Raw genomic sequence first — 24731 nt, 5'->3', positions numbered from 1 at the left:
TATATATATCTATGGCATGACTATTTTGGGGACATTTTGCTCAAAAGAGTATGTAAAACTTGAAAAGGGGCAGATAAGGCAGATGAAATTAATGTGCTAGGATTTGGTCCTCAAAGCCTGTGGCATTCTGACCTCACCAAAATAAATGAATTTGTGTGATTACCCGTGAATACAACTGATCAGTAGTAGTGAGTGTGCGAGCTATCAGTTTAGCATCAGATGGGTTCCTCATCCCATTCCTTATCCCAGTGGTTCCCAAACTTTCTCAGTTCACAGCACCCTTAGTGTCTCTGTAATTTTTTCACAGTGCCCCTAGGCTAAAAGAATACCTAATGGCTGTGTTTCCTTCAGAAATTTAAAATATCCACACGGTTTGACAACCTCGGCCTTATCCCCTTTCTCTACATGAAGCTGGAGCTGTTTTGCTGCCAGCTTGTCCAAGCAGAGTAGGTCTGAGTTCTGGTAGGAATCAGCTCTAGTTTGTGCATACAAACCTGGAGTGTTGTCAGAATGCTAGCTTGCACACACAAAGCAAGATTGCTGAAGGGAATGCCACATGGACAGGCACAACTCCCACGATGTCAGCCCATCTAGGCTGACCAGATCACGAAATCAACTCCATAGGAAGGCTAAAACTACTTTTACTGAGATGGGCTATAACTGAATCCTGCAAGTCTGACTGTGCTGAACCCCCTTCTTATACTCAGTGAATTAGGGAGGCATCTGCCTGAGCCACTTCCAAATGTTATCTCATCGTTCTGGACATAAACAAATCTTTCAGCCCCTTTTTCCTAGGTAATGGTTCTTGCATATTTCCATCAAGGTCATTTTCCTTACTTCCTACGTATGCCCAATGCTCCAGTTTGGGAAGGCAGCACTCCATTGGAGGCTGTGGGTAAAACCATGACAAGATGAAGACAGGTCTAGATTTGCCCACATAATTCAAGTGGCAAAGCTGCAGAAATAAGAAGGGGAAAGGAGCATAGCCATTGGCTGAAACAGCCATTACTGTATGCAGAATTCTTTCATCCTTATGCATTTTACACTTTGTAGCTCCCTACCTCCCACCCCTGCATGGGATCTCAGTGCGTGGGACACAGTACAAGAACTCCACATCCTTCTCACAGCTCTCTACTCCTGGGATCACGGGCCATGAAGGAGGAGGGAGGGAGGGAAGAGAAAGCAGAGGCTTCTGAGGATCCTCTGCAGGTCAACCTGCCCTTCAGCCTTCATTTCCAGAGCCTATCACATCCTATGCACCCTTTCTTCTCCTCAGGCCCACCATTTCTGTCACCCCCACCATTATGCTCCTTACATTTCTCCTTTCCCCTCTCACTCCCAATTTTGCAGGCCTGTTCTGCACTGCATGTTCCTTCAAAAACGAAGCCAAAACAAACAAAAAAGAAGTGTTCCTGCCTTGCTGCACAATGCAAGGCACCACTACAGAACAGCCATCTCAGTGTAGCCACTAAAGAAGGCAGTCCGGTCCAGGACAAGCAACGAGCCTGCTCCACCTCTATTTATTTTGCCACCCTCTTTTCTAGGTATTGCTGTACAGCATGAAGCATTTTGTCTCCCTTTGCAGCCTGCCCATCTGGCTAAATTGATGGTGGTGGGGGAAGCAAGCCCACTTCTTTTGAGCATGTATATGATTGAGCAGGCTTACCATCAACAACCCAATGTAGACAAGTTGCTCAAGGGTCTTCAGCTATCTTGGCCCCAAAGTGCATGGCCAAATACAGGCCACCCACAAGCTGGCCTGTGCTAGATCCTGTGATAATGGCCCAGGAGCTACTAGCCTGTGGAGGGATACCTGGGAGTCAAGCCCCAGATGGGAGTTCATCTGAGCAGCACTGGGTGGCCACAGTCTGCCATGCTGCTCTACTCCATAGTGAAGAGGAAGTACTGGTGGTTGGTGGTGCTCCAGGCAGAGGCCCTCCTCTCCACACCTCCTTTGAAAGGTGTACACGTAGCTTGCAGCCCCTTTGGCTCCTTCAGCTGGGGTGGCATAGCTGGGAGCTGCCTTCTACCACAGATAGTGAAACACTCTTTCCTTCCCACTTCTGCTGATCTGATCTTCTTGCTGCCCACATGCTGCACCAAATGAGGGAGTGTACCACATGCCAACATCCCCAACTATCAGTCTTGCATACATAAAACCTGAACCCTGCAAGAATTCAGTCTTGTTCTGCCTGGGCAAGTCAGAATCTAGCATGTCTAGACAGAGTGGGATTAAGTTCGCATAGGAATTTGACTGTGTGCATCTCATTGCAGGTCTCCTCTCCCTCTCAAAGTTGCTTATCCGTGGCCCACAGTCTGAGAACTCCTGGGCTAGAACATTATCCTACAAGGAAGAACAATTGTGTTTGGAAGCTTTTTGTATCAAAATAAGACAGACAAAGGTAAAAGAATGTGACAGAAGATAGGACATGGAAAACCCATCAGGATGTTTTTCTTACTCTGTCACAAAGGTAAAACTCAGAATCATTAATTGAAACTAAATGTGGGGTAATTCAGGACTGTCAAAAAGAAATATTTCTTTATTAAACCATGGAATTAATTGCTATCAAATGTGGAGCTGACCACCAGCTTAAACTACTTTAAAATTTTAGACAATTCATGAAGGCTACTGTAGAGCTATCAATGACTAGTAGCTTAAATAACATTTTATGCCTCTGAAAATCAGTACAGTAGTTCCTAGGGAGCAGTAGTGGAGGGTCAGGGTGCCTATGTCCCTCCTATCTTGTATGTAAGCTCCTAGGATGTAAATACTTGGCCAATGCGACAAAAGCTCCTGAACTAGGTAGGCTTTTGACCTAATCAAGGTTGACTATCATTGTGTTTTAATAGGCTCATGCTCACTGTTATTTAGGAATGTGAACCCAAGTTTCTGGTCTTAGTATAATGAGATACTTAGAGTGGAATAATCTGATTGGTCCCAGTTCTGTTTTCCTTTTAATGGATTTTAAATTAAATCAAATCAAATCAAATCTTCTAACTGACATGTTTCATGGATAGTTCTGCTCTGCTCTATTTCTGGTTTGTTTAGTTATTAGATAATTGTGACGTTCATATATATTATCTTCGGGGCAGAAAGTCAATTCATAAATATTAAATACCTAAAACCTTTTACTGAAATGGCAAAATTATTTTCAGGACCGCCTTTCCTCCGTTACATCCACCCAGCCCACCAGAGCGGGGAGGCAGAGCATGTTGCAGGTCCCTTCAGTTAGGGAGGTACATCTAGTGGGACCAAGGAAAAGGGCCTTCTCCATAGTGGCTCCCTCCCTTTGGAACATCATCCCCCCAGATATAAGACTGGCCCCCTCCTTGCTCCTGTTCCAGAAGGCCCTGAAGACATGGTTCTGTCAACGGGCCTGGGGACCCCAAGCTGCTCCAGAGCCAATCAACTGGCTGGTATGAATGTGTTTGCTGCCGCCGGGGGGGTGTCTATTATGTTTTTATTGTGTTTTTATGGTTTTTAATTCTGTAAGCTGCCTGGAGTCACCGTGTGTGAGTTGGGTGGCCTTATAAATCTGTTTAATAAGAATAAATAAATAAAATAAATAGGAGGAAATGATGATTGAAATATTTGTAATAATTTTTTATCTAACTGTATTTCTTCCTCGACTTACTGACCATTATTGTGTACTTGCACTCAATGATTTGCTATATTTATTCATCTTGTATCAATTGTACATCTTATTATGTTTATTGTATTTGTGCTTCTTCTTATTGGTTAGTACCTCTTCTTTTATTTGTTGTGCATATCTTGTTCTCATGCACCTTTCCTCCAACTGCAAATAGCAGATATGCTAGAAGCAGTCACAACAATATATGTATTTGGTATTCCATCCAAATTTATATATATGAAGTAATTAGACCAGGTGGGAATACCTGTAAAACCTTGCCTGGGCTCAGAAACTAAGCTCCAGCTCCAGCCCAGCTCCAGCATGGTATGGTAGTTAAAGTGCTAGACTAGGTTCAGGGAAATCCAGGATGAAGGTCAATCTCGCTGGGTGACTCCAGGCCAGTCCCTTTCTCTCAGCCCAATCTACTTCACAGGATTGTTGTTGTAGGGAAAAATCGGATGAAGGAATGCTATGTACACCCCTCAAGATCCTAGAAGAAATGCAGGACATAAATCAGAAAATAAGCAGGTCAGACCTGGTTACTATTTGGATGGGAATTTACTATGGAGTAGCTGGTCTATAGGCTCAACTGGCAAATCAAAAAACATCTTAAAAAACAGAATAGCAAACCAGTTCATTACTGTTGCCAAGAAAATGGCATGAGGGCACCCTTGTAATCACCAGGAGCAGAAGCATCTACTGGGAGTGGGGTGGGGTCAGAAATGTCAAGGTGGCAATTACAACTCCATGATTGAAGCCACACTGCTTTTTACATGCATCATCAGACACCTGTACAAAAGGGTACAGCTTCAATTACATTGTCGCAACTGCCATCTTGACTTCTTTTTTTTACCCCCCCAACATATACTCCTGACCAAAAATCAAGTTTCATTTGAGAGCGCCTTTACTTTATATGGCGAATCCTATATTTACTGTAGACAGATAGAGGAGGGGGCAGTTTGTGGCCTCAGGCCTCATTTTGCCCTCCAGAGCCATTTTTATCCACTATTACTGAAAACTGTAGTGAAATTTCTCAGTAAGTTGAAGCAGAAAACACAAGAAAACTACAGTATAAGCCATATAATAGGCTTAATGTAATTTAAAAAAACCTTCCAACCTATCCCTAAAAACAAGGTAAAGAAATAACCCTGTTCCCCCCCCCCCACGCGCTTTTGGAGGTATTGATAGCCATTTGCAATATTACTTTACATACACTGATTTTTCAATGACCAAAAGCAAATGGCCTTTTTAAAGGATAGATCTGAGTCAGTCAAGTCAAGACATGTGAGCCTTACTGAATTGTGTGCCTCTGAATTATGATAATTAATTTTAGAAAGAGGTTTATAGAGCTAGTATGGTACAGTTTATATTGTTTAAGTTCACACTTTTGAATTTTGTTATATTAAAATAATTAAATAAAAGCAAATGTATGTCCTTTTTATGAAAAACCTCGGTGTGCAGTGTGCAACAAACAACTGTGATTGTTATCTTCCCTTTTCCTTTCTTTTTTTTTTCTGGATCTTCAGCAGCACCTGCTAGTAGGTATAGAAAAAAGAAAGGTTTAGAGAAAAGTCTTCACTATAAGTGTCATGCTATTAAGATAGCGTATTTTTTTCTGATTCATCATCTTGCTTTACAATATTTCATCCATTCTATGTAGATGGACATGTAGAAGATTCCGTTCATTTAAGCAACTATTAAAAATAATCTCAAGATATATTTTTTTAAAAATAAAATAGTTGTATTAAGCACTTATTAATGTCAAAGCAACTGCCTGTCAGAAATATCCATAGCTAATAAGGATGATGCCAAAATGAAGCATGCAAGCTCTACTATCTGCTAAGTCTTAATATTGCTATTGTTCTAATTTCTGGCATCTGGTTGGCCTCTGTGAGAACAGAATGCTAGACTAGATAGCCTTTTGGCAGGTGTTTCTGCAGCAAGCTGAGATTTTGTGAAAATGACTAAACATGGATTGTGACATCATGACACAAGCTCCCATTATTTACTTGTGTGTGATACAAGTACAAATGTGATGGAGTTTGCAATGTTATAATTCATGTTTTAGCACTGGTCCCCTGTGGATGCCCTTGGCCTCTGGTCTGAACCATCTTTGGTTTTTTTTCATGTTCTTAACATCTTAACTTTGGATTGCACAATCTGAGTAGGTTGCAAGTTCTTCTCTGCCTAGATTCCTAACCAGACATTCATTTCTACTCTGGCATCTGGAGGTGCAAGAGACAAGAATCACAAGTATGTAAGAGAAGAGAAGAACATATGTGGCAAAGAGTGTTGCTGTGACAGTGGTGTATCTCTACTCTAAGATGAGGATGCTTTTAGATTAAATTTTTATCTGCCTCATTCACAAACTTTTAATACAAGATCAGAATAAAATGGCACCACCCACTTGAAATCTGTCGAATTCAAATATTTCCCCACCTCTTTTTTTCTTACTTGGAAAAAAAACTATGAAACCTTGCAGTTGCACAGTGTGCTTGTCTGTATTGTTGGTGCTTTCTATTTGGAAATACTCTGAATATAAAATTATTTGCTTATCCTTTTCCTTGGGATAAAACCAGAAAAGTTCCATGTTTTTCAACAGCAGCTAGGATATTTTGGCTACGTTCACACATCACACCAGTCGTTTTATTTGTCCATGTTTTGCTGAACAAATCCCAATTGTCTGTCTTTGCACAACACACTATGACAAAACATGGTTAACAAACTGTAATGACAGACAATACAGTAGCTAAAATCAAGAAGTCACATTATGGCTTAGTGCCATGTGTTACCCAGCCTTCAGATGCTTTATGAAGAGTAAATTGGACTACCATAGTAAGAATTTATATTACACTTCTCTCCAGGATGTAAGAGAAATAGGGATGGCTGGTGATACCTGCTATAATGTGCAGATGGCAAATCTACGAACAAACTTTTACTGTATTTCTTTTTGAAAGAAACTAAACTTAGGAGTTCTGAAAAAAAATATCAGGCTGGGTGTTGCCCAAAACAGTTATTTTGTGGAGAGCAAAAGTCTAGCTAATTGTTCTGAAGAACAAAAAGGGTTTGTTCATTTCATCCTTTAATATTATAATAAAATTAAATAACATAGAAAACAGGAGGATATGGAAAGGAAAAAACTGCATGTTATTTTTTCCTTGCGGAGCTCTACAGTTTCTTTTGCTTTATATATTTAAATGAACTAAATTTGGAAGCTCTGTTTGCCTTCCCGCCCCTTGGCAGCATTATACATCTGTATTTCCTAATGGCTAAATAATAACTAGTGTAGAAACAGGTTTCGAGTCCAATATTATGTACGCTTACTCAGAAAACCCAAGGAATTCAGTAAAATTTCTTGAATTACTGCAACTTTTGATTCTTCCATATACGAGTGGCTTTGTTCCCTGAATTTTATTCTGAAAGAATTGAGGGGAAAACGTGGAAAACAACAGACGCCCAACGTGGGGCTCGAACCCACGACCCTGGGATTAAGAGTCCCATGCTCTACCGACTGAGCTAGCCGGGCCTTGCAACCCTTTCTTTCTGCAGTGTATATCACTCTATTTCCTTCAGTAAAGTGCGCGCAACTCAACCACTAGAGTGACTTGGCGATCCTTTGCGAGCGCGTCCCCGATACATCGTGTGGTTGGCTCCACCTCCTCCGGTCCGCAGCCTACCGGAAGAAATCATTAGTCAAGGCGCTTGGAGGCGGCGTCCAATGGATGTGCGCGTTGTTGAAGAGTGACTGAGACGCGCGAGTGGGTGACCGTCTGAAGCGGGGAGGAAAAGAGAAAAGTCCGGCGAGGAGGTGGGAGGGTTGTTTGTTTTGAGGTTTCCTCCGTCATGAGTTCCATCGGCACCGGGGTAAGTGAGCTGGCGAAGGAAGCGCTGGCCGTGGCCTCGGCGAAGCTCCTCTGGAGTTCGCGGTTCGAACCCGTGGGGGGGGCCGCTGGGGGGGGCGAGGGAACGACCTCTTGCTGCTCTCTGCACATACGGGGTCTGCGAGGCAGCCACGCGCCTTCAATTACGTCAGCAGCAGTTGTCTGGGGAACTGGGGTGTTGGCGGTGCTGAGTCACGTAAGAAAATCGAAAGCGGAAGGCGAGGGTGACCGGGAGGAAGGGAGGCGCGTCTTACTGAAGAAAAGAGGGTGCAGTAGAGGGGGCCTTGGCCTGGGGGCCTCCCCAAAGAAAGGTGGAGAATCCACACCGATCTTCAGTTCCTATTGTGTTTCAGTTTGCCGCGCCGTCGAACTACGGCTGGGGGAACCTGGCTTGCTTGTTGCAGTGGGAGTTCATGGCAGGGGCGACCCTCTTTGGTTTGAGAGATTCTCGGCCAGGTTGTCGCTTCACAGGCCATGTTGGCTGAAAATCTTGGAAGGGAAAGCCCCAACGCATCCCGTAGTTACTAAGCTGGGGAAGGTACCCAGTTCACGAGCTGGCCTTGTTTGCTAATTCGCTTGTCATCCTTCAAAGATCTCTAATGAAAACTGCACAGATTATTTTACCTCACTAACTTAGTCTCATTTACTATTAGTGACCAGTCAAGTGGCAGCTTTTGAAGACAGGATGAATTCTATTTCCTAGGGTAGGGCTCCCTATCTAGCCCGCAGAAATTCTGACAGGTGTTAAATGAGAGCAGAGTGAGTCTCTTTGCTACCATTTAGTGGTTGGTCAGATGTTGGTAGCAGCATCTATGGATATGAGATTTTTTTCAGAAAGCATATTAATTATTTTGTATGACACATCATTTAACCTAGTAACATATGGCTGCGAGAGCTGGACCATAAGGAAGGCTGAGAGAAGGAAGATCGATGCTTTTGAACTGTGGTGTTGGAGGAAAATTCTGAGAGTGCCTTGGACTGCAAGAAGATCCAACCAGTCCATCCTCCAGGAAATCAAGCCAGACTGCTCACTTGAGGGAATGATATTAAAGGCAAAACTGAAATACTTTGGCCACATAATGAGAAGACAGGACACCCTGGAGAAGATGCTGATGCTAGGGAGAGTGGAGGGCAAAAGGAAGAGGGGCCGACCAAAGGCAATGTCCTAACAGTCAGAAATCATGCTGAGACGAGGAGTAGGTCTCTAGTGTTTATTACTGCTACATTAAACAGAATCCTAACAAACTGAAGAAGCGTGAGAAAAACCCAGACAGATAAACCCCGAAAGTTAGGGTGGGTCTGATCTGTGTTTCTGAATGGCTGCTTAATTCCTCAGTACTACGCATGCGTTTTCCCCCTTGGATAGGGGCCCCCTCCTGCTCGCCATCAGTACTCATGACAGGCAAGGTGGATGGATGATATTCTAGAGGTGACGGACTCGTCCCTGGGGGAGCTGGGGGTGTTGATGACCAACAGGAAGCTCTGGCGTGGGCTGGTCCATGAAGTCACAAAGAGTCGGAAGCGACTAAATGAATAAACAAATCATTTAACCATTTTTTCTGGGTTTGCAAGACACACACTGAACCATAAAGTAACTTACTCAGCCTTAATTTATAAGATTCTTGCTGTACCAGGAAGCTCATAAGGCTGGACAGATGGGTGATAGGTATGGCTTTTCTTCACTAGTGCTGCATAGTAGCAAGTATTTAAGGAATACTGCCTGTGATTCTGGAAGTTGTAAACAGCCATCAAAACGAATAGCCATTTATAGTATCCTTCCCCATACAGTTGTCCAGTCCACTTTTAAAATTCTCATGTGCAACCATCAGCAAATTGTACAATTTAATTATGCTTGTAAAGATGCTAGGCTAAAATATGGTTGGCTAGTTTGTCATTTGGTGTGTTGTTATACAAGCTGTTATGTGTGAATACAGTATGGTGCTTGCACAAAATGTTAATCCATAGTTTAACCACAGACACAAATCAGGCAATTACAACCAGGTTATATGTGGTCTGCCCATAATTTGCATGTTCTTGGTTTAGCTTGTATGAATTCTGTTGCCTAACTGAAGGGGATTCAAGATGGTAGTTGCCTTGAGTTATACTATATGGCGAATTTGAAGTCTTTGTTAAAACATGGCGTATGAGGGATAAAATAGCCCAAACCACCGAGGCAAGGCATTCCAAAGAACAAGGGCTTGGAATACTTGCAGTCTTTTGCCTGGTCCATGCCCCCCTCACCTCATGAAGAATCAACAAGTAGGCCTTCTCATAATATTCTTACTAGATGGGCAGATTCTACCTTGGCAAAATCGGTGATACATGATATAGGATTTGTTATCACCAGCACTTTGAATTGGTCCTGGAAGCCTAAAGATAACCAGAGCAGCAACTTTCCTAAGGCTGTTATGCTGCTATGATGAGATTGTCCTGTCAGTAAACTAGCTACCACATTTTGGACCAACTGCAGCTTCTGGGTTGTCTCTAAATGCTGTCCCATGTAGAATGCATTACAGTAATCAATCAAATGGTGATCAAAGCATGAGTTACTATCATCAAGGCATCTTGGTCCAGGTAGCTTATAACTGGCATAACAGCCAAAGCTGGACAGAGGCCTTTTACCTGCTACTTAAGCAATAGCCACAAGTCAAGGAGGATCCCCAGATTGTGAACCAACCCTTTCAAGAAGAGTTCCATCCCATTCAGAATAACTACCAGGACCAAAGCTGCTGGATGCTTATTGGCAAAAAGCAACTTCATGTTGGAGGGATTCAGTCTAAGAATACTTTGTCCCATTCAGCCCATAGCTCAGTTTGCTGATGGGGCCAAGGAATTGGTTTAATTCTAGAAATCTTGGTGCATTTAATAATGGTTAAATGTGCAAAAGCAGCCACAATGATCTCTATATGTGTGGACTTCACTTATCAAAATTTTCAGTAGTAGCCATACTGGCTGGGGAATTCAGGGAGAATGGGGGATGTTGTTTGAAAGCTTTGTGTGATGCCCAGCCACTGCCTCCAGTATTAAGCAGATTTGTTAATACTATTTATTATATTTGTTGGGCTGTGGAAAGTCATCAAAAGTGTTTTGCAGTTCATATAGCTCAGAAATTTGCTTTTAACTGTTCCTGCATGCATATACGTATATAAACACCAGGTTTTATTTTATATGTGGAAACCTACAGGAACAGCTTCCAAAGCAGTCGTGCAAATCAATTATTTGAAAAGAGCTGCTTCATTCAGTTTCCTGTACATTTCAGCACCTGTTCTGAAGCCTTTGCACAGCCCTACTCACTATCTCACTACTTTATGTACAGTAACATATTTTCTTATGAGCTATATTTATTAAGACAAATTTGGACTTGCCTAAAATAAAATACAATATAATATGATTTTATGGAAATTAATATGAATCCAGTAGTATTCCCAACACCTGCTATTAACCTTGATTTCCATAATACATGAAACAATTCTAAGCATAAAGAGTTGAAGTTTGAAAAGTTAAAGCAACTCATTGCAATGCTTTGTTCACCAGCAGAGGTTGCTGTTCATTTATGTCAGTCAGTCATATATGTAAATCAAGAAGATGCAACTAAAGACAATGTAATTTCCATTATAAGCAAACTTGCTTTGAACAAAGCCAATATTTTAATTTTTCCTGATTGGAAAAACATAAGATATATGGGCACATTTGTTTTTGCTTGGTATGTTGTTCGAACCAAGTCATGGTTATTTAAACCATGATTTATGGAACAATAAATAGTAATTTATTCAACAATGATTAAGAAAACCAGAATTTAGCATGATGGACAGATCCAGCTATGGACTGATTCTTAAAATAATTTGTTTTTATACAGAAGAGTGAACAAAAATACTGCTTATTGCTCAATAAGATTCAGTAATTGAGACAATTTAATCGCACAAGAATAAGCAAGTTGCTGTTTTTACTACATAGTAAAATGTGAAAGATAATTGATATAAATAACATGGCAATATTATCTCTCTCTCCCTGTCCTATCTGTTGACAGGTAAGATTAGTATCATATTTCTGTATACTCATTGCAATCTGGTTGGCTGAATTTTTTGGTGGCAGGGTACTTGCAGGATGATGTTATGATAGAAAGATGTGGTAGGGTAAAGTGTTACTGGTGTAGAGTAAGAAGGAAATGTAGTTACGTTTATTGATGGTTTGAATATGGTTGGTTTAATTTTAAAGTTTAGGATTATGCTTGTGATTTAGCACTCACGTGTTTCTTTAGCATGGTGACGGGGTTATTTTGATTCTGTTTTAATTCAACTACAGTTTTTTCAAGGACAGTCATTTTGACATACTGCCATTAATATCAGCTTTTTTTGGTGCCTTTGAATCAGTTTTTGACTCCTGGTGACTGTCTTGACAAGTCCCTGCAGTTTCCTTGGCAAGGTTTTTCAGAAGTGGTTTGCCACTGCCTCCTTCCTAGGGCTGAGAGAGACTGGCCCAAGGTTACCCAGCTGGCTTCATGCCAAAAGCTGGACTAGAATTCATAGTCCCCTGGTTTTTCACCTGGTGCCTTAACCACTACACCAAACTGGCTAATATCAACTATAGCTTGTTGAAATAAAGCATATTTAAACCATAACTTACAAAACTAGATTTTTTCTAATACAACATGTACAACTAATAATTAGTCATAGCTTGAAGAACACAAGCTGTAATTAATGTAAAATGACAGAGGAAATTTCTGAATTCCCTGTGATCATGCTGGAAGAAGAAAAAAGAAAGGTGTACACAAACCCAAAGTCCATGCAGCTCATTCACATTACACTGAAGCCTCTTCCTGTTTCAGGTCTGCTTAGAATATATACATTTTTCTCTATCATTTTTGGATGATTACACTGGCTTTCTTCTTAAGTATTACTTCATAAATATTTTTTTGCCTATCTTAGCTATTTCTGAAAAGTTGTATTATTGAGTGGACAAATTAAATTGTAGCAAGAAATGACTTGATTCTGTCTGCATTTCTGTTCATGTCTCAGTTGTACATTCATATAAATCCTAAATATAAGATACTATATTCAGTGTTATACTTTGCAGTGGGAGTCCTTATTTTGTCCCCTTGTTATATCCATCAGTTTGCTCTGTATTGTCCTCCCTGCCTTCCCCCAAGCAAATCTAGCAGTGAAGAGAAAGAATTTGAGACGTTATTTTATTATTGGATAAAGAGAACTGCATACAACCCAAAGTGTACACTACTCTTAGAACTGGAAAGTCTACAAATATTATAAATAAGTGTTTTTATCATTTGCTTGTCTGACAGTGAAGGAAAAAGTTTTATACACACACACACTTAAAAATATGGTTCTGCCACTTAAACTGAGTATTCTGTATATATGTCAAGCCGTGATGATTGCTAGAAATTTCTAATGAAATGTAACTTGTAATACTTCAGAGTAAACTTCTGGTTCTTTCTTGGGATAGGAATAAATGCAAAGAGAATACCTATGAACTGCTTTTGCTAGCCAGAATAAGGGTTCCGGGGACCAGTGCTCTAAGGCTAGAGCCTGCATTCTTCTTGCTGGAGAGTAAATGTAAATTGTTACTTTCATATGGGGCTAGTGAAGAATATCGTCTTCTGTGTATGCATTTGTTTAGTAAGTAGAGAATATATATTCCTTTGCAGTTTTGGAACCAGCTTGTTTTAATAGTGGGAAACCATCCAACAATATTCAGATACTGAGGCATGTAGTGAAAGGCTAATAAATTCAATTCTCCAATTTTAATTCCTTTAAAAAAAATAAGTATATTTTTCTCTTACAGTATGATCTGTCAGCCTCCACATTTTCTCCAGATGGCAGAGTGTTTCAAGTAGAGTATGCTATGAAAGCTGTTGAAAACAGCAGGTAAGCTTTCAATTTTTATATTCTGAAATAATGTAGTCATAGCCATTATTTGTAGTAGTTGATTCCACTGGTCCAAATAAGTCAAATTCTATTTACTGGTATTTGTGTTCAGATCTCTGAAATCCTCTGAAACAAAATATAAAGAATGAAATTATGCTTGTGGCTAGTTTACTTAAGAGTGAACTTAATTAATGTATTTTCCAAGAAAGCAACCTTGAAATATCAGCCTTAAAGCATAATTGGCCCACCCCGGGTGACTGAACTTTTAGTCTGTTCAGGCTGTCTGTTTGATTCAATATTTTTAGCTGTTTTTATGTTTTCCCTAGTTTTCTACACTGCTCTGAGTCCACTGGAATTGGGCAGCCAATAAATTTAAATAAACAAGTAAAATAAATATATATTTACTCAGAAGCAAGCTCCCATGAGTACTTTAAGTGCAGTCATCCCCCATTAAAAGAAAACCAGTTAACTTTTGTATAAGCTGGATGGCTTATTTGTGTTTTTCTTTGACATGTAAGTCACAATTAGAGTAGGTAAAATTAATTTCTGAAGGAACCTACTTGCAAGAAAGAGCATTATATGCAGGTTAACTTTGTGTAGAATTACAACCTGTGGCTATAAAATTCTAGTGTTTTTTGGGGGGGAAATCACACATTGAAAGGAAGTTGAGCCTTTCCAAGCTGTTTCAACGTTGTTAAAATCTGTTTCAATCAACTTTCTACCAAAATAATAGTATTGCGTCACTTCTTCTGCTTTCATGTTATTGCAAGGCTATTTTTTAATGTGATAAGGCACATAATATGCTTTAAGTTGTGTTGTAGTAGTGGTAGTTAAAATGTGAAGTGTTCGCACAAGTGGATTATTTTTCTTACTTAGTAGGGCTGTTAGATCTTAATCTTGCTTCAGTATTATTTTAGGAAACTAAAAGTACATTTTAGGAATTGGGAATGCTTAGCCTTGGAAAAATTGAGGGGGGAGGGGTGGAATATGATAGCATTCTTTAAATATTTCAAAGGATTTCAAACAAAAGAAAGTCAATGTCTATTCTTTGCCATTGCACAATGGAGGACACAAAATAATGATTTCAAGTTAATCAATCTGATTGACTGCTAGAAAAAACTTGCCAACACATACCAGAAGTTAGCTGGCTAGGGTCTCCTTGCTGCCTCTGTCTCTGCCTTCCTATGTGCCTCAACAATCAGTTGGTTTGCAAGAATGGATAATTGAAAATAGGATTTCATTGGGCAGGGGGTTCTGCTCACTTCTACCCTGTAGTACTCAGAAATTTCTATTGAAGAATATGCTTAACCATCAAGCTTCTGCTGAGAGTAAGCATAAGGTACATAAAATGATTTGATAAATAAATACTTAAATCGGATTAATTTTTGTTACAAAATTAAATTTTAAAACACCTTTTAAAGTGGAGGGGATAGGAAGACATATATAAGTGCAACCATAATTATTATCTTAATTTACCAAAGAATGTGAGCTCCAGTGCCCTTAAAGATGAATACATGGGGGAGGGGGTATCTGTTTATTTGGTCCCCACATTTTATATATATTTATTTAGAGGTCCATGATTGTAGAAAGATTTTTATTCAGTTTGTAAGGCCACCCATCTCAACAAGTGACTCTGGGAAATGAACGATCTTATAAATAAATTAAAACAAGATTGTATTGTGTTAAGAGCATCAGAGTTGTTTGTAGGTGCTCTGTGGGTAGGAGATTGGTTTAGCTATTGTAATTTTTCAAACTGAAACAGAAGGCACATGGGTGTTTCAGAATTTCACCTATAATTTTTGTAATACTGTTTTGCTAAGTCTGCTTGTAATATATCTCCTTCCTTATGGAGATAATCCTGTACAATTGTGAAAAATAATTTAAAACTTGATTTGCCCAGAAGAATTAACAGAGAAGCAATTTGTATTACCTAACCTGTAGCCATACATATTTTAAAACTAAAAATATATGTTTTATCCAATAGTTCCATTTTTTAATTATTTGAGACTGTTGTGCTTAAGCAGAGTTAATTACTAGGCACTGGCAGGAACTCACTATTTTAGATTTGGCTTTTAAAATCAAATAGATTTCTTTATAGTGGTTTTCTTTCTATTAGGTTATTGGAGCATCCTCAGACATTACAGAATTAAAAAGCTGGAAGAGGCCATTTTAGCCATGAAGCATAGCCTCTAGTCTGTGTAGAAATCCAAATTTGTTGTTGTTTATTCGTTTAGTCGCTTCCGACTCTTCGTGACTTCACGGACCAGCCCACGCCAGAGCTTCCTGTCGGTCGTCAACACCCCCAGCTCCCCCAGGGACAAGTCCGTCACCTCTAGAATATCATCCATCCACCTTGCCCTTGGTCGGCCCCTCTTCCTTTTGCAAACTAAATGCAATAAAGCATATTATATATGATTGAAAAATCTACAAATAAATCCTGTTAATTGATTTAGTATGCTCCATTTTCTCTCCAGTACAGCAATTGGGATACGGTGTAAAGATGGTGTTGTCTTTGGAGTAGAAAAACTAGTTCTGTCCAAACTATATGAGGAAGGATCCAATAAACGTTTGTTTAATGTTGATCGACATGTGGGAATGGTGAGTTGGTATTTACTATTTAGTATGTAACTAACTGCCAGCACCTAACTGATCTTAAAAAACTAGGCAGCGTTGAACCTGATTAGGAACTTCATGGGAGACTTACCTGTAGCTCTTTGTTTCCTGGTAGATTGGGAAATAAAAAAATCCTGCTACTTCTGTAACTTACTTCTGCACTGTTGCCAAGAAAACAACATAGTTATATCCATGTAGTCACAAGAAGTCAAGCTTGATTCATGGAAGACCTAACTGAAGATTTAATAGAAACAATCCTATAATTAAACTGTGTCTTGGATAGTCAACTTTCAACCAGGAAGCAATTGGGGCTTCATCTTGTAGGGGCAGAAGTACTGGTTTATCCAGTTCTCAAAACATGTGCCTGGCAATCACATTCCTGATACAAAGGATAATGCCAGAATGAGGTGTAGAGATTGGCATGTTGAGTTTCAAATTCCTGTTTGCTTAGGTTCTGAAATGTTGTTCTGTATTTCAGGCAGTAGCAGGACTCCTCGCTGATGCCCGATCTTTGGCTGACATAGCAAGGGAAGAAGCTTCTAACTTTAGATCCAACTACGGTTATAATATTCCATTAAAAGTAGGTTATTGTTGTATCGTTGCTACTGTTTACCAGAACTAAGAAACACATAAGCAGTGTTCATATCACATTAAATCCCAGGTTTGTTGAAATGAAATTAGAAACTTCCAGTTGAATTTTAGTTAATCATACTTTATTATGTACCGTATTACCAAACCAGAATTGTGTCTAATCTGCAGCCAGATTTATAATCCATGGTTTGAAGTTGTCTTGTTTTATTAATAATTATATTAACACATTAACTATAGTTAGTGTTAACCAGTTTGTTATTTTAGATAGCATGACAAGCTGCAAAAAGGAAAAGGAAATCTTTTGATGCCTCCCCATCTGCATGACACAGAGGGTAGGGCTGAGTGACCTCATGGCTCAGCACTTGTCCCTCCTGAAATACAGCTCGAGCTTACCTCAGTTCTATTTTAAGTGGAAATATTACTTCCAGTGCTCTAAAATTATTCTTTTTCCCTATAGCATCTTGCAGATAGAGTGGCTATGTATGTACATGCCTATACTCTATACAGTGCTGTAAGACCTTTTGGCTGCAGGTATCAACTTTTATTCATTATATTGTTATTCAGTATACCCTGGCACTAAAAGATTCAGGACAAGTAATACATCAAAATATATTTGTCCTTAACCCACTGAATGCATGCTGACAGAAAGAATAAAGCCATTCCCGTAGATCTTACACTGGATTATTACAGACTCGAGAGAATTTTCAAAGTTGGGAACACACACTTAATAACCTATATATTCTTCTTTGGGGGGTTGCCTTCGAGTCAGTCTTGACTCCTGGCAACTGCCTGGATTAGTCCCTGTTTTCTTGGCAAAGTTTTTTCAGAAGTGGTTTGCCATTGCCTGCTTCCTAGGGCTGAGAGAGAGAGAGACTGGCCCAAGATCATCCAGCTGGCTTCATGCGGCTTCATGCTTCATGCGGGACTAGAACTCATGGTCTCCCAGTTTCTAGCCTGATGTCTTAACCACTACACGAAACTGGCTCACCTATATATTCTATATAACTTAAATATAGCAGTAACAAATGTAATTGTGGATTCTTAGGCGATTGGATTAAGTAGAAAGAAAATATTCACATAATCCAAAATAGCAACAAGTGCAGACAACAGTTAGGGAGATAATCAGATATCTGTTAGAGAGTTTATTATATAAACAATACAGTCCCAACATGCTTAGATAGACTTTTTTCAAAATAAATGATGGATTCCTGTTTCAGTGAGATTTTTTTTCCTGTCTGCAAAAAGATACTCAAAATAGTAATTGTTAAAAAAACATCAAACTTTCAGGAATGTTACTAAGTACTCAGTGACCAGGTTAATGCATTCTTGTAACATAAAACTTGCTTAAGCAAGGTTTATTGAATAAACCACAATTGACTTGATTCACAAACCTGAGATCACAGCAAGGTTACATTTCATAGCTAAATAGGTGAACCTTGTCGTCAGAGAAGTGCAGAGTAACTACATTTCCAAATGCTCTGTTCTGTCTAGACCATGATGGTTTGCCTCTTCCAGGGGTGTTTCTTGGCTCTCAATATATGACTTTCCTTATTTATTTAGAGAACTTATATGGCCACCTATCTAACACGATGATCCCAGGTGTGGCTCACAACAATCAATAAAAACAAAAACAAAACTACCTTTCCCCCTAGGCACCAGACCAAACAGCCTCCCAGCTCAGCCTTAAACAGCTTATATTCATGTCCTATTTAAAAAGTTTGAGAGGACAAGTCTTTGTGTATATATATTAAAGATAGCGCTTTACATTATCTTTTAAAATGTTTATCTTCAAGTTTCCTTCTAATTTCAGAGTGCATATTTAAAGCAGGAAAACCACTCTGCTGACTGTGAGTGAATACAGGCTATTGTCTTAAGTAGTAATGTACCATATTGTGCATTTGTATTATTCTGCCACTATTCAATTCCTGTTCCAGTTCAGAAGTGTGACTAAATTCTCTTTGTATTTGGCAGGATAATATAAGTGACTGGCTTGTCACTGAATACCTTGGTACTTACTCTCAGGAAATGACAGCTTTCATTCTACATCAAAAGATACCGTTCTGTTTAAGACATAGTGATCACAGGCTATAGCTTATAGCAATTCCTTCAGTGAAACAACTATGAACGATGTAGACTTTACTTTTTATAACTTACTGAGGATTATGTCACATTTCTCTCTGATAGTTTCTAATAAGAAACCTTGATTTTCCAGCTTCATGTTGGGTTCCTATGATGATGATGATGGTGCTCAGCTTTACATGATAGATCCATCGGGAGTTTCATACGTAAGTATTTTGAACTACATCTGTTTAAATGAAAACTAAGAATATTAACCATGAGCTTAGTGAAAGTAGAAGCTATTGGAAGGTCCCAGAAAAGCATCCTCATTCATGAAGGCTAGTGTGAATAGGTAAATCTATTTAACTGTAAACAAAATTTGCTTTTGAATAATATTCAGAAGCATGTAATGACTGTAGAGTATTTAAAATCATAAGCTGGTAACTGAAATGCCAATAGCTTTTATTCCAATCACGTTAATAGTAAAATTAAGGTTTGCTGAGATAGGCACTCTACTATACAGCAAAAGTGCAAAGTTATCTATCCAGATAAAGGTTTAAGCCCATTGGCCAGTAGGTAACCCTAATTTTGAATATCAGGTAAGTGACCTACCCATAATTCCTCCTTACTGCTTCTACTTTATAATAAATGGGCAGAAGTGACAGTATGTATGTTTTGTACCCGATATGCTAGACGTTGTCTATAACTGGAAAAAGAAGCAAGAAATCCACAGATTCAATTTCTCCTTCCATCTCTTGCCTCAACTGTTTTGCCTTCACTAGTGGTGGTTGGAAACATGTGCCACCATTGCATCATTATCATCCTCTGAATTGTTGTGTGTTAAAGGCAGCTATGCATGCTTGTATACTAAAGATCAGCAAACTAATACACATTTTTATTAGAGATGAAATTCTCAATTTGGAGATGATATAAAAGAAATTGTCTGCTTTGAGAAGTCACAACTGTAGTAGTGTTATTTTACATGAATGTGTAATTGTGTCTGCCATCTGGAAACAATACTCTGTAAACATGTTTGTTGCAGGAATTACTTTTCTTAAAGATGACCCTTTTTATTTTTTGCTTTTTGCAGGGTTACTGGGGATGTGCCATTGGTAAAGCAAGACAAGCTGCAAAGACAGAGATTGAAAAGCTCCAGGTAAGACTATATTGTAGCACATTACATACTTGCTCTTCTGCACAGATGTCTGATACCGACTGGAGATCTGTATGGAGATGCTTCTGATTTTCCAGAGCTCTTCAGTCCTTTTGACAAGGCAAAAGCAATTAGAACACTGAGTGCAATAATAAAGTTATCCTATCAGTTCTTGCTAGATTCCATCTAAGTATAGCTATCCTCATCTTGTAGCATGTTTGTGTAAAAACCATAGAATGAATTTGCACTTGCACACTTTTTCTGCAGGAAGAATGTGGTCCTGGAATGAAACTCAATTTCAGGTCTCACTCAAAAAAAAAAAAAAAAAGGTCCTTAATTGTTGCAAAATTAAATGAAAACAAGTAAATATAATGGGGACAATGGGATAACTTTGGTAATAGTCAGAATGTGGAACTTTAGTGCCCTGAATACTTCTTCCTGTGTTACTCAGACTTTGTAAAAAGACATGGTTTTTGTTCTTATAGCTTGAATTCTTTTCCAACCACTTTCCATTTACAGATGAAGAAAGAGTGAAAGTCTCCATTTCCAAATTGAAATTGCAATTCCTTATTTATACTCAAAGAAACCAGGATCATATTGTAGGGTTGTTAGATGCATACGTATACATACTTGTAGCTGGAATTAATTATTTCCTGTTCAGTCTGAGATTGTGCACCCAATTAATGCAAGTTACAGAGTTTAAATTTTATTGATGCAGAACTTGAATTGCCTGGATGGCGATTTGTTTTTAATCTTCGAAACTTAAAGGTTCACACACCATTTATTTCATGGTTAGCAACTGAATTGGTTCTGCAAACTTTATTGGAAAGAACTTATATTGAAACTGCTACTCATATTTATAAACATCAAATTTAATTAAAACATTAGAATTGAGCACTAGATAAACTTTATAAACCTATGATTTTCCAGGCAGCTTACAATATTCTATAACTCAATATAGGTATAGAATGAATATCAAGTCATGGGAGTAAAGTTGCATTCATTTAAATCTGAAGCTGAAGAATGATAATTGACCAAATTATGATTTAATTTAGTGATTCCTACACAATTTTGTATTAATTATTTTTAAGATAACATTAGAGCTGTACGAACAGTGGGTAATATTTACGTGGAAATAAGTAAATTCATGACCAGTCATTTAATGTCTTGGAATGGACAATACAGACAACTCAAAATGAATCAAAGGAAAAATCATATCAATTTTCTGGGTTCACGTACTGTGCTAAGCTATCATGTTTTAACCAGAGTTTGTTCAATAAATCAAATTGGTCTTGTCCATATGTCCAGAAGATAAACCACAATTCATGCAATTACACATCATGTTAAAATGTTGCAAAAGCTAAAAACAAATCATACTATAGCTTAGTGCAATGTGTTAGACACAGTAGTTTAGATACAGGTAGTCAACAAGTGAGCCAGTTTGGTCTAGTGGTTAAGGCAATGGGCTAGAAACCAGGAGTTCTAGTCCTGCCTTAGGCATGAGAGCCTGCTGGGTGATCTTGGGCCAGTCCCTCTCTCCCGGCCCAACCCACCTCACAGGTTGTTGTTGTGGGGAAAATAGGAGAAGGAAGGAGTATTAGGTATGTTTGCTGCCTTGAGTCCCCCTCTTTGGGGCGAGATGGGCAGTAATAGAAATATGAATAAATAAATAAAAATAATTAGAAGACAGGACACTCTGGAGAAGATGCTGATGCTAGGGAGAGTGGAAGGCAAAAGGAAGAGGGGCTGACCAAGGGCAAGGTGGATGGATGACATTCTAGAGGTGACGGACTCGTCCCTGGGGGAGCTGGGGGTGTTGATGACCGACAGGAAGCTCTGGCGTGGGCTGGTCCATGAAGTCACGAAGAGTCGGAAGCGACTAAACGAATAAACAACAACATAAATAAATACTTGGTCCTTGAAGTTCTGACCATTATAGTGCCCCCCATGGTCACATGATCATGTTTCGGGCTCTTGGCAACTGGTTCACACGTCGGTTGCAGCATCCCATGGTCACACGATCACCATATGTGACCTTCCCTGCAAGCTTCTCACAAGCAAAATCAATGAGGAAGCTGGCAGGGAAGGTCACAAGTTGCTCTGGTTAGTCCCCCCAGCCTTCCTGTACTTGCATACTGTCCAGACAGAGTTGAATGAAACCTTACATGTAGACATACCAAACTTCCATTTTTTCCAATGTTCCTATCTCAGGAATTTGATACTACCTAAGAATTGTGGGGTGCACCGCATCACATTTATCTGACCCTGTTTTGATGGAATTAGTATAAGATGGAATATAACTGCATCATTCTTCATGAGCACTGTTTAATGTGCTTCTTGTACTAAAAACACTATGCATTAACTATTGATATATGCCCATTTTTTTTCTGAGACTATTTCTAATTGATGCTCTAGAACTCCTCCATTGTTTTTTCTGCTTTAACAATTGATAAAATGCTAATGCATCTGCAGATGAAAGAAATGACATGCCGTGATGCTGTTAAAGAAGTTGCAAAAATGTAAGTTGTTTTTTTTTAAGTGACTATCTTCCACGCTAGCTTTCAAGATGATGCATAAATCATTACATTTATTTTGGTCTGATTCACAAAGGAAGTTCTTGCATGAGATTATTTTGCTTTTCTGTTGAGCAATGGGGCAGGAGATCCTACAGTTTAAATAAATTAGACATGCTGTTTAATAAGATTAGAGGCTCTTAGACATCAGACTGGAATGGGGCAAAAAAATTCATAATTTCATAAATAGCCCTAGCTATTTATTCTTGGTTTATATGAAAAATATATGAATTCTAATACAGTTTAAAATCTCTGAGAATATGCTGTGCATAAAGGTAGGCAAAACGTTTTACATACATATCATTCTTCCTGAAGTAATAATTATAGTCTCTTATTTTTTTCTTCTAGAATCTACATTGTCCATGATGAAGTAAAAGATAAAGCCTTTGAACTTGAACTGAGTTGGGTTGGAGAAAGTAATGTATCACATGATTTTTTAAAATAAAATCTATTTTCTTAAATAATCTGAACCAAAGTCTTGTTCTAAGCTTATTTAATTTAGATATTTTATATTAGGCTCTTTGTTTGCAAGTATATAATTTAAGCAATATTTGAAGAAAAATATTGCTGAGTTGAATTTATTCTGTAATTATAGATGTGTTCTAAAAAATCTTTTTTTTAATTTACAGTAACTAAAGGAAAACATGAAATTGTGCCCAAAGATGTTAAAGAAGAGGCAGAGAAATATGCTAAGGTAACCCCTGGAATTTCAGAGTAAATGAAAGTGGCTTTTTAACTAACACAATTCCAGATACTTTCCCACAATTATGAAGATATTTTCAAATAGTTCAGAAATCAAAATTAATTATGTGGCCCATGCGGGGAATATTTATGTATAATTATATGCCACTCAGTTCCCAAGACTCACAGTAATTTAGAATAATCATAAAACAGAATCCAGAACACCCCAACCTCAATTAAACATTAAGTAACATCAGAATATATTGTATGTGTGTGTCTGTGTGTATATATCTAAAAATAAGGCAGCCCAGGTTTAAAAGTAAAGAGGAAAATCTATCAAAATCTTCCCAGTCAATCCAATCCAGTCATCTTCCCAAAATGCCCTTAAACAAAATCAGCTTGGCAACCTTACGAAACTTGGTGAAGATGATACCAGGGGTATCTCCTGGGGAAGTCCTTTTCAGGGGGAAATGGGCAGTGATAGAAATTGGAATAATGAATGAAGGAATGAACGAATGATGTACTAGAACACTGGTGCCACCACAGGAAAGATACTTTTATTCAATCAAATTAAATTATGACACTTTATCTTATTTCAATCTTATGGGAGAAGAAAGTACACTTCTGATTTGAGCAATGTTGTTATAAAAGATGTACTTTTAGAAATTGTATGTTAAAATGCCAGAAAAAATGTAAAGTGAAATGCTGCTCCTGAATTTGTACCCACTTAATTGATGTAAAATGTCCACACCAAATAACTAATTTGCATTTTACTATCTGAAAATCTGGGTCCTTAACTTCATATGGATTATTGACTTTTCTGAGCAAGGTAGAACAATTAACATCTGGTTTTATTTTCTTAACAGGAATCTTTGAAAGAAGAGGATGAATCAGATGATGAAAACATGTAACGTTATTTGAATTCATTTTGTAATCTATACTACAGGCCTGCTTATGTATTTTCCATGATGTATGTGCTAAATAATATTTTAATGACCAACTTGCACTAAACCATTTTCCAATTACTGTTTAAGCGTTCTTTTTGAGTGACTGATCCAAGAATTTATTAAAGTTAAACTAGTATCTATAGGATATGATAGATCTGAATCTAGTTACATTTGTTTTACAGACAGGATTTTAATCTTACATATGCACATCTCCTAGTATATTTCAGACAATTGCGAATTCTGTTTACATGATGTCAAGTTTAGCCCAGTGAGAACTAGATATTCAACATATTTGATTAGAATCCATGGAAACATGCAGCTAGCTATGCATCTAATTTGCTTAAAGATTGTGCTTGTATAACATTGTTAGCAGTGGTTTTGGCAACGGTGTGAAATAGATGGTTGACAAAATTGGAAGCAGGAGATGAAAAGTCACATTTCATATACCCCCAAAGACCTACATAACCTGTCACTGTCTAGGAAGGGTCTCCCAACATTCTGGAGAGAACCTGTCCTATCAATCCTCTTTACAATACTGTGGTGCAAGGGCACTAGTGTTTCAACTCATGCGAATATATTCATGCTTTCATAACTGCCCCGTTCCTGTTGTGATGAATAATACAGTCAGAGATATTAGGCAGGATACCTGTGTGATAATACTTTAGAAAATCCTGAAGTACTATATTAGTAAATTAGTGTGACTAATATGAAATATTTTCCCAT

At 38.5% G+C, this 24731-nt stretch overlaps 1 protein-coding gene and 1 non-coding gene across 2 annotated transcripts; one reads left to right on the top strand and one right to left on the bottom strand.

Annotated features, from left to right (window-relative positions):
- Window positions 1–7085: 7085 nt before the first annotated feature.
- On the bottom strand, window positions 7086–7158 carry TRNAK-CUU (transfer RNA lysine (anticodon CUU)). The gene has a single exon. It is a non-coding gene; the product is annotated as a tRNA-Lys (tRNA).
- A 150-nt stretch (window positions 7159–7308) lies between these two features.
- PSMA3 (proteasome 20S subunit alpha 3) lies at window positions 7309–24087 on the top strand. Its single transcript, XM_063290480.1, has 11 exons — window positions 7309–7496; window positions 13310–13392; window positions 15867–15990; window positions 16484–16585; window positions 17054–17127; window positions 18809–18881; window positions 19745–19810; window positions 22280–22326; window positions 22729–22796; window positions 23010–23074; window positions 23928–24087. The coding sequence occupies exons 1-11, from the start codon at window positions 7476–7478 to the stop codon at window positions 23970–23972; spliced, it is 768 nt and encodes a 255-aa protein (XP_063146550.1). The 5' UTR covers window positions 7309–7475; the 3' UTR covers window positions 23973–24087.
- The last annotated feature ends 644 nt before the right edge of the window (window positions 24088–24731 follow it).

This window comes from Candoia aspera, chromosome 1 (genome assembly GCF_035149785.1).
Source record: "Candoia aspera isolate rCanAsp1 chromosome 1, rCanAsp1.hap2, whole genome shotgun sequence".
Taxonomy (NCBI): Eukaryota; Metazoa; Chordata; class Lepidosauria; order Squamata; family Boidae; genus Candoia; species Candoia aspera.
Note: the sequence above shows the minus strand (reverse complement) of the source record. Positions and strands in the feature narration are given on the sequence as shown.

Bases quoted from the DNA above. Each gene is read 5' to 3' on its own strand.
- PSMA3 (XM_063290480.1), top strand. From the start codon at position 7,476: ATGAGTTCCATCGGCACCGGG. The intron at 7,497-13,309 runs GTAAGTGAGCTG...TTTCTCTTACAG, and splicing joins TGAGTTCCATCGGCACCGGG to TATGATCTGTCAGCCTCCAC. The intron at 22,797-23,009 runs GTAATGTATCAC...TTTAATTTACAG, and splicing joins ACTGAGTTGGGTTGGAGAAA to TAACTAAAGGAAAACATGAA.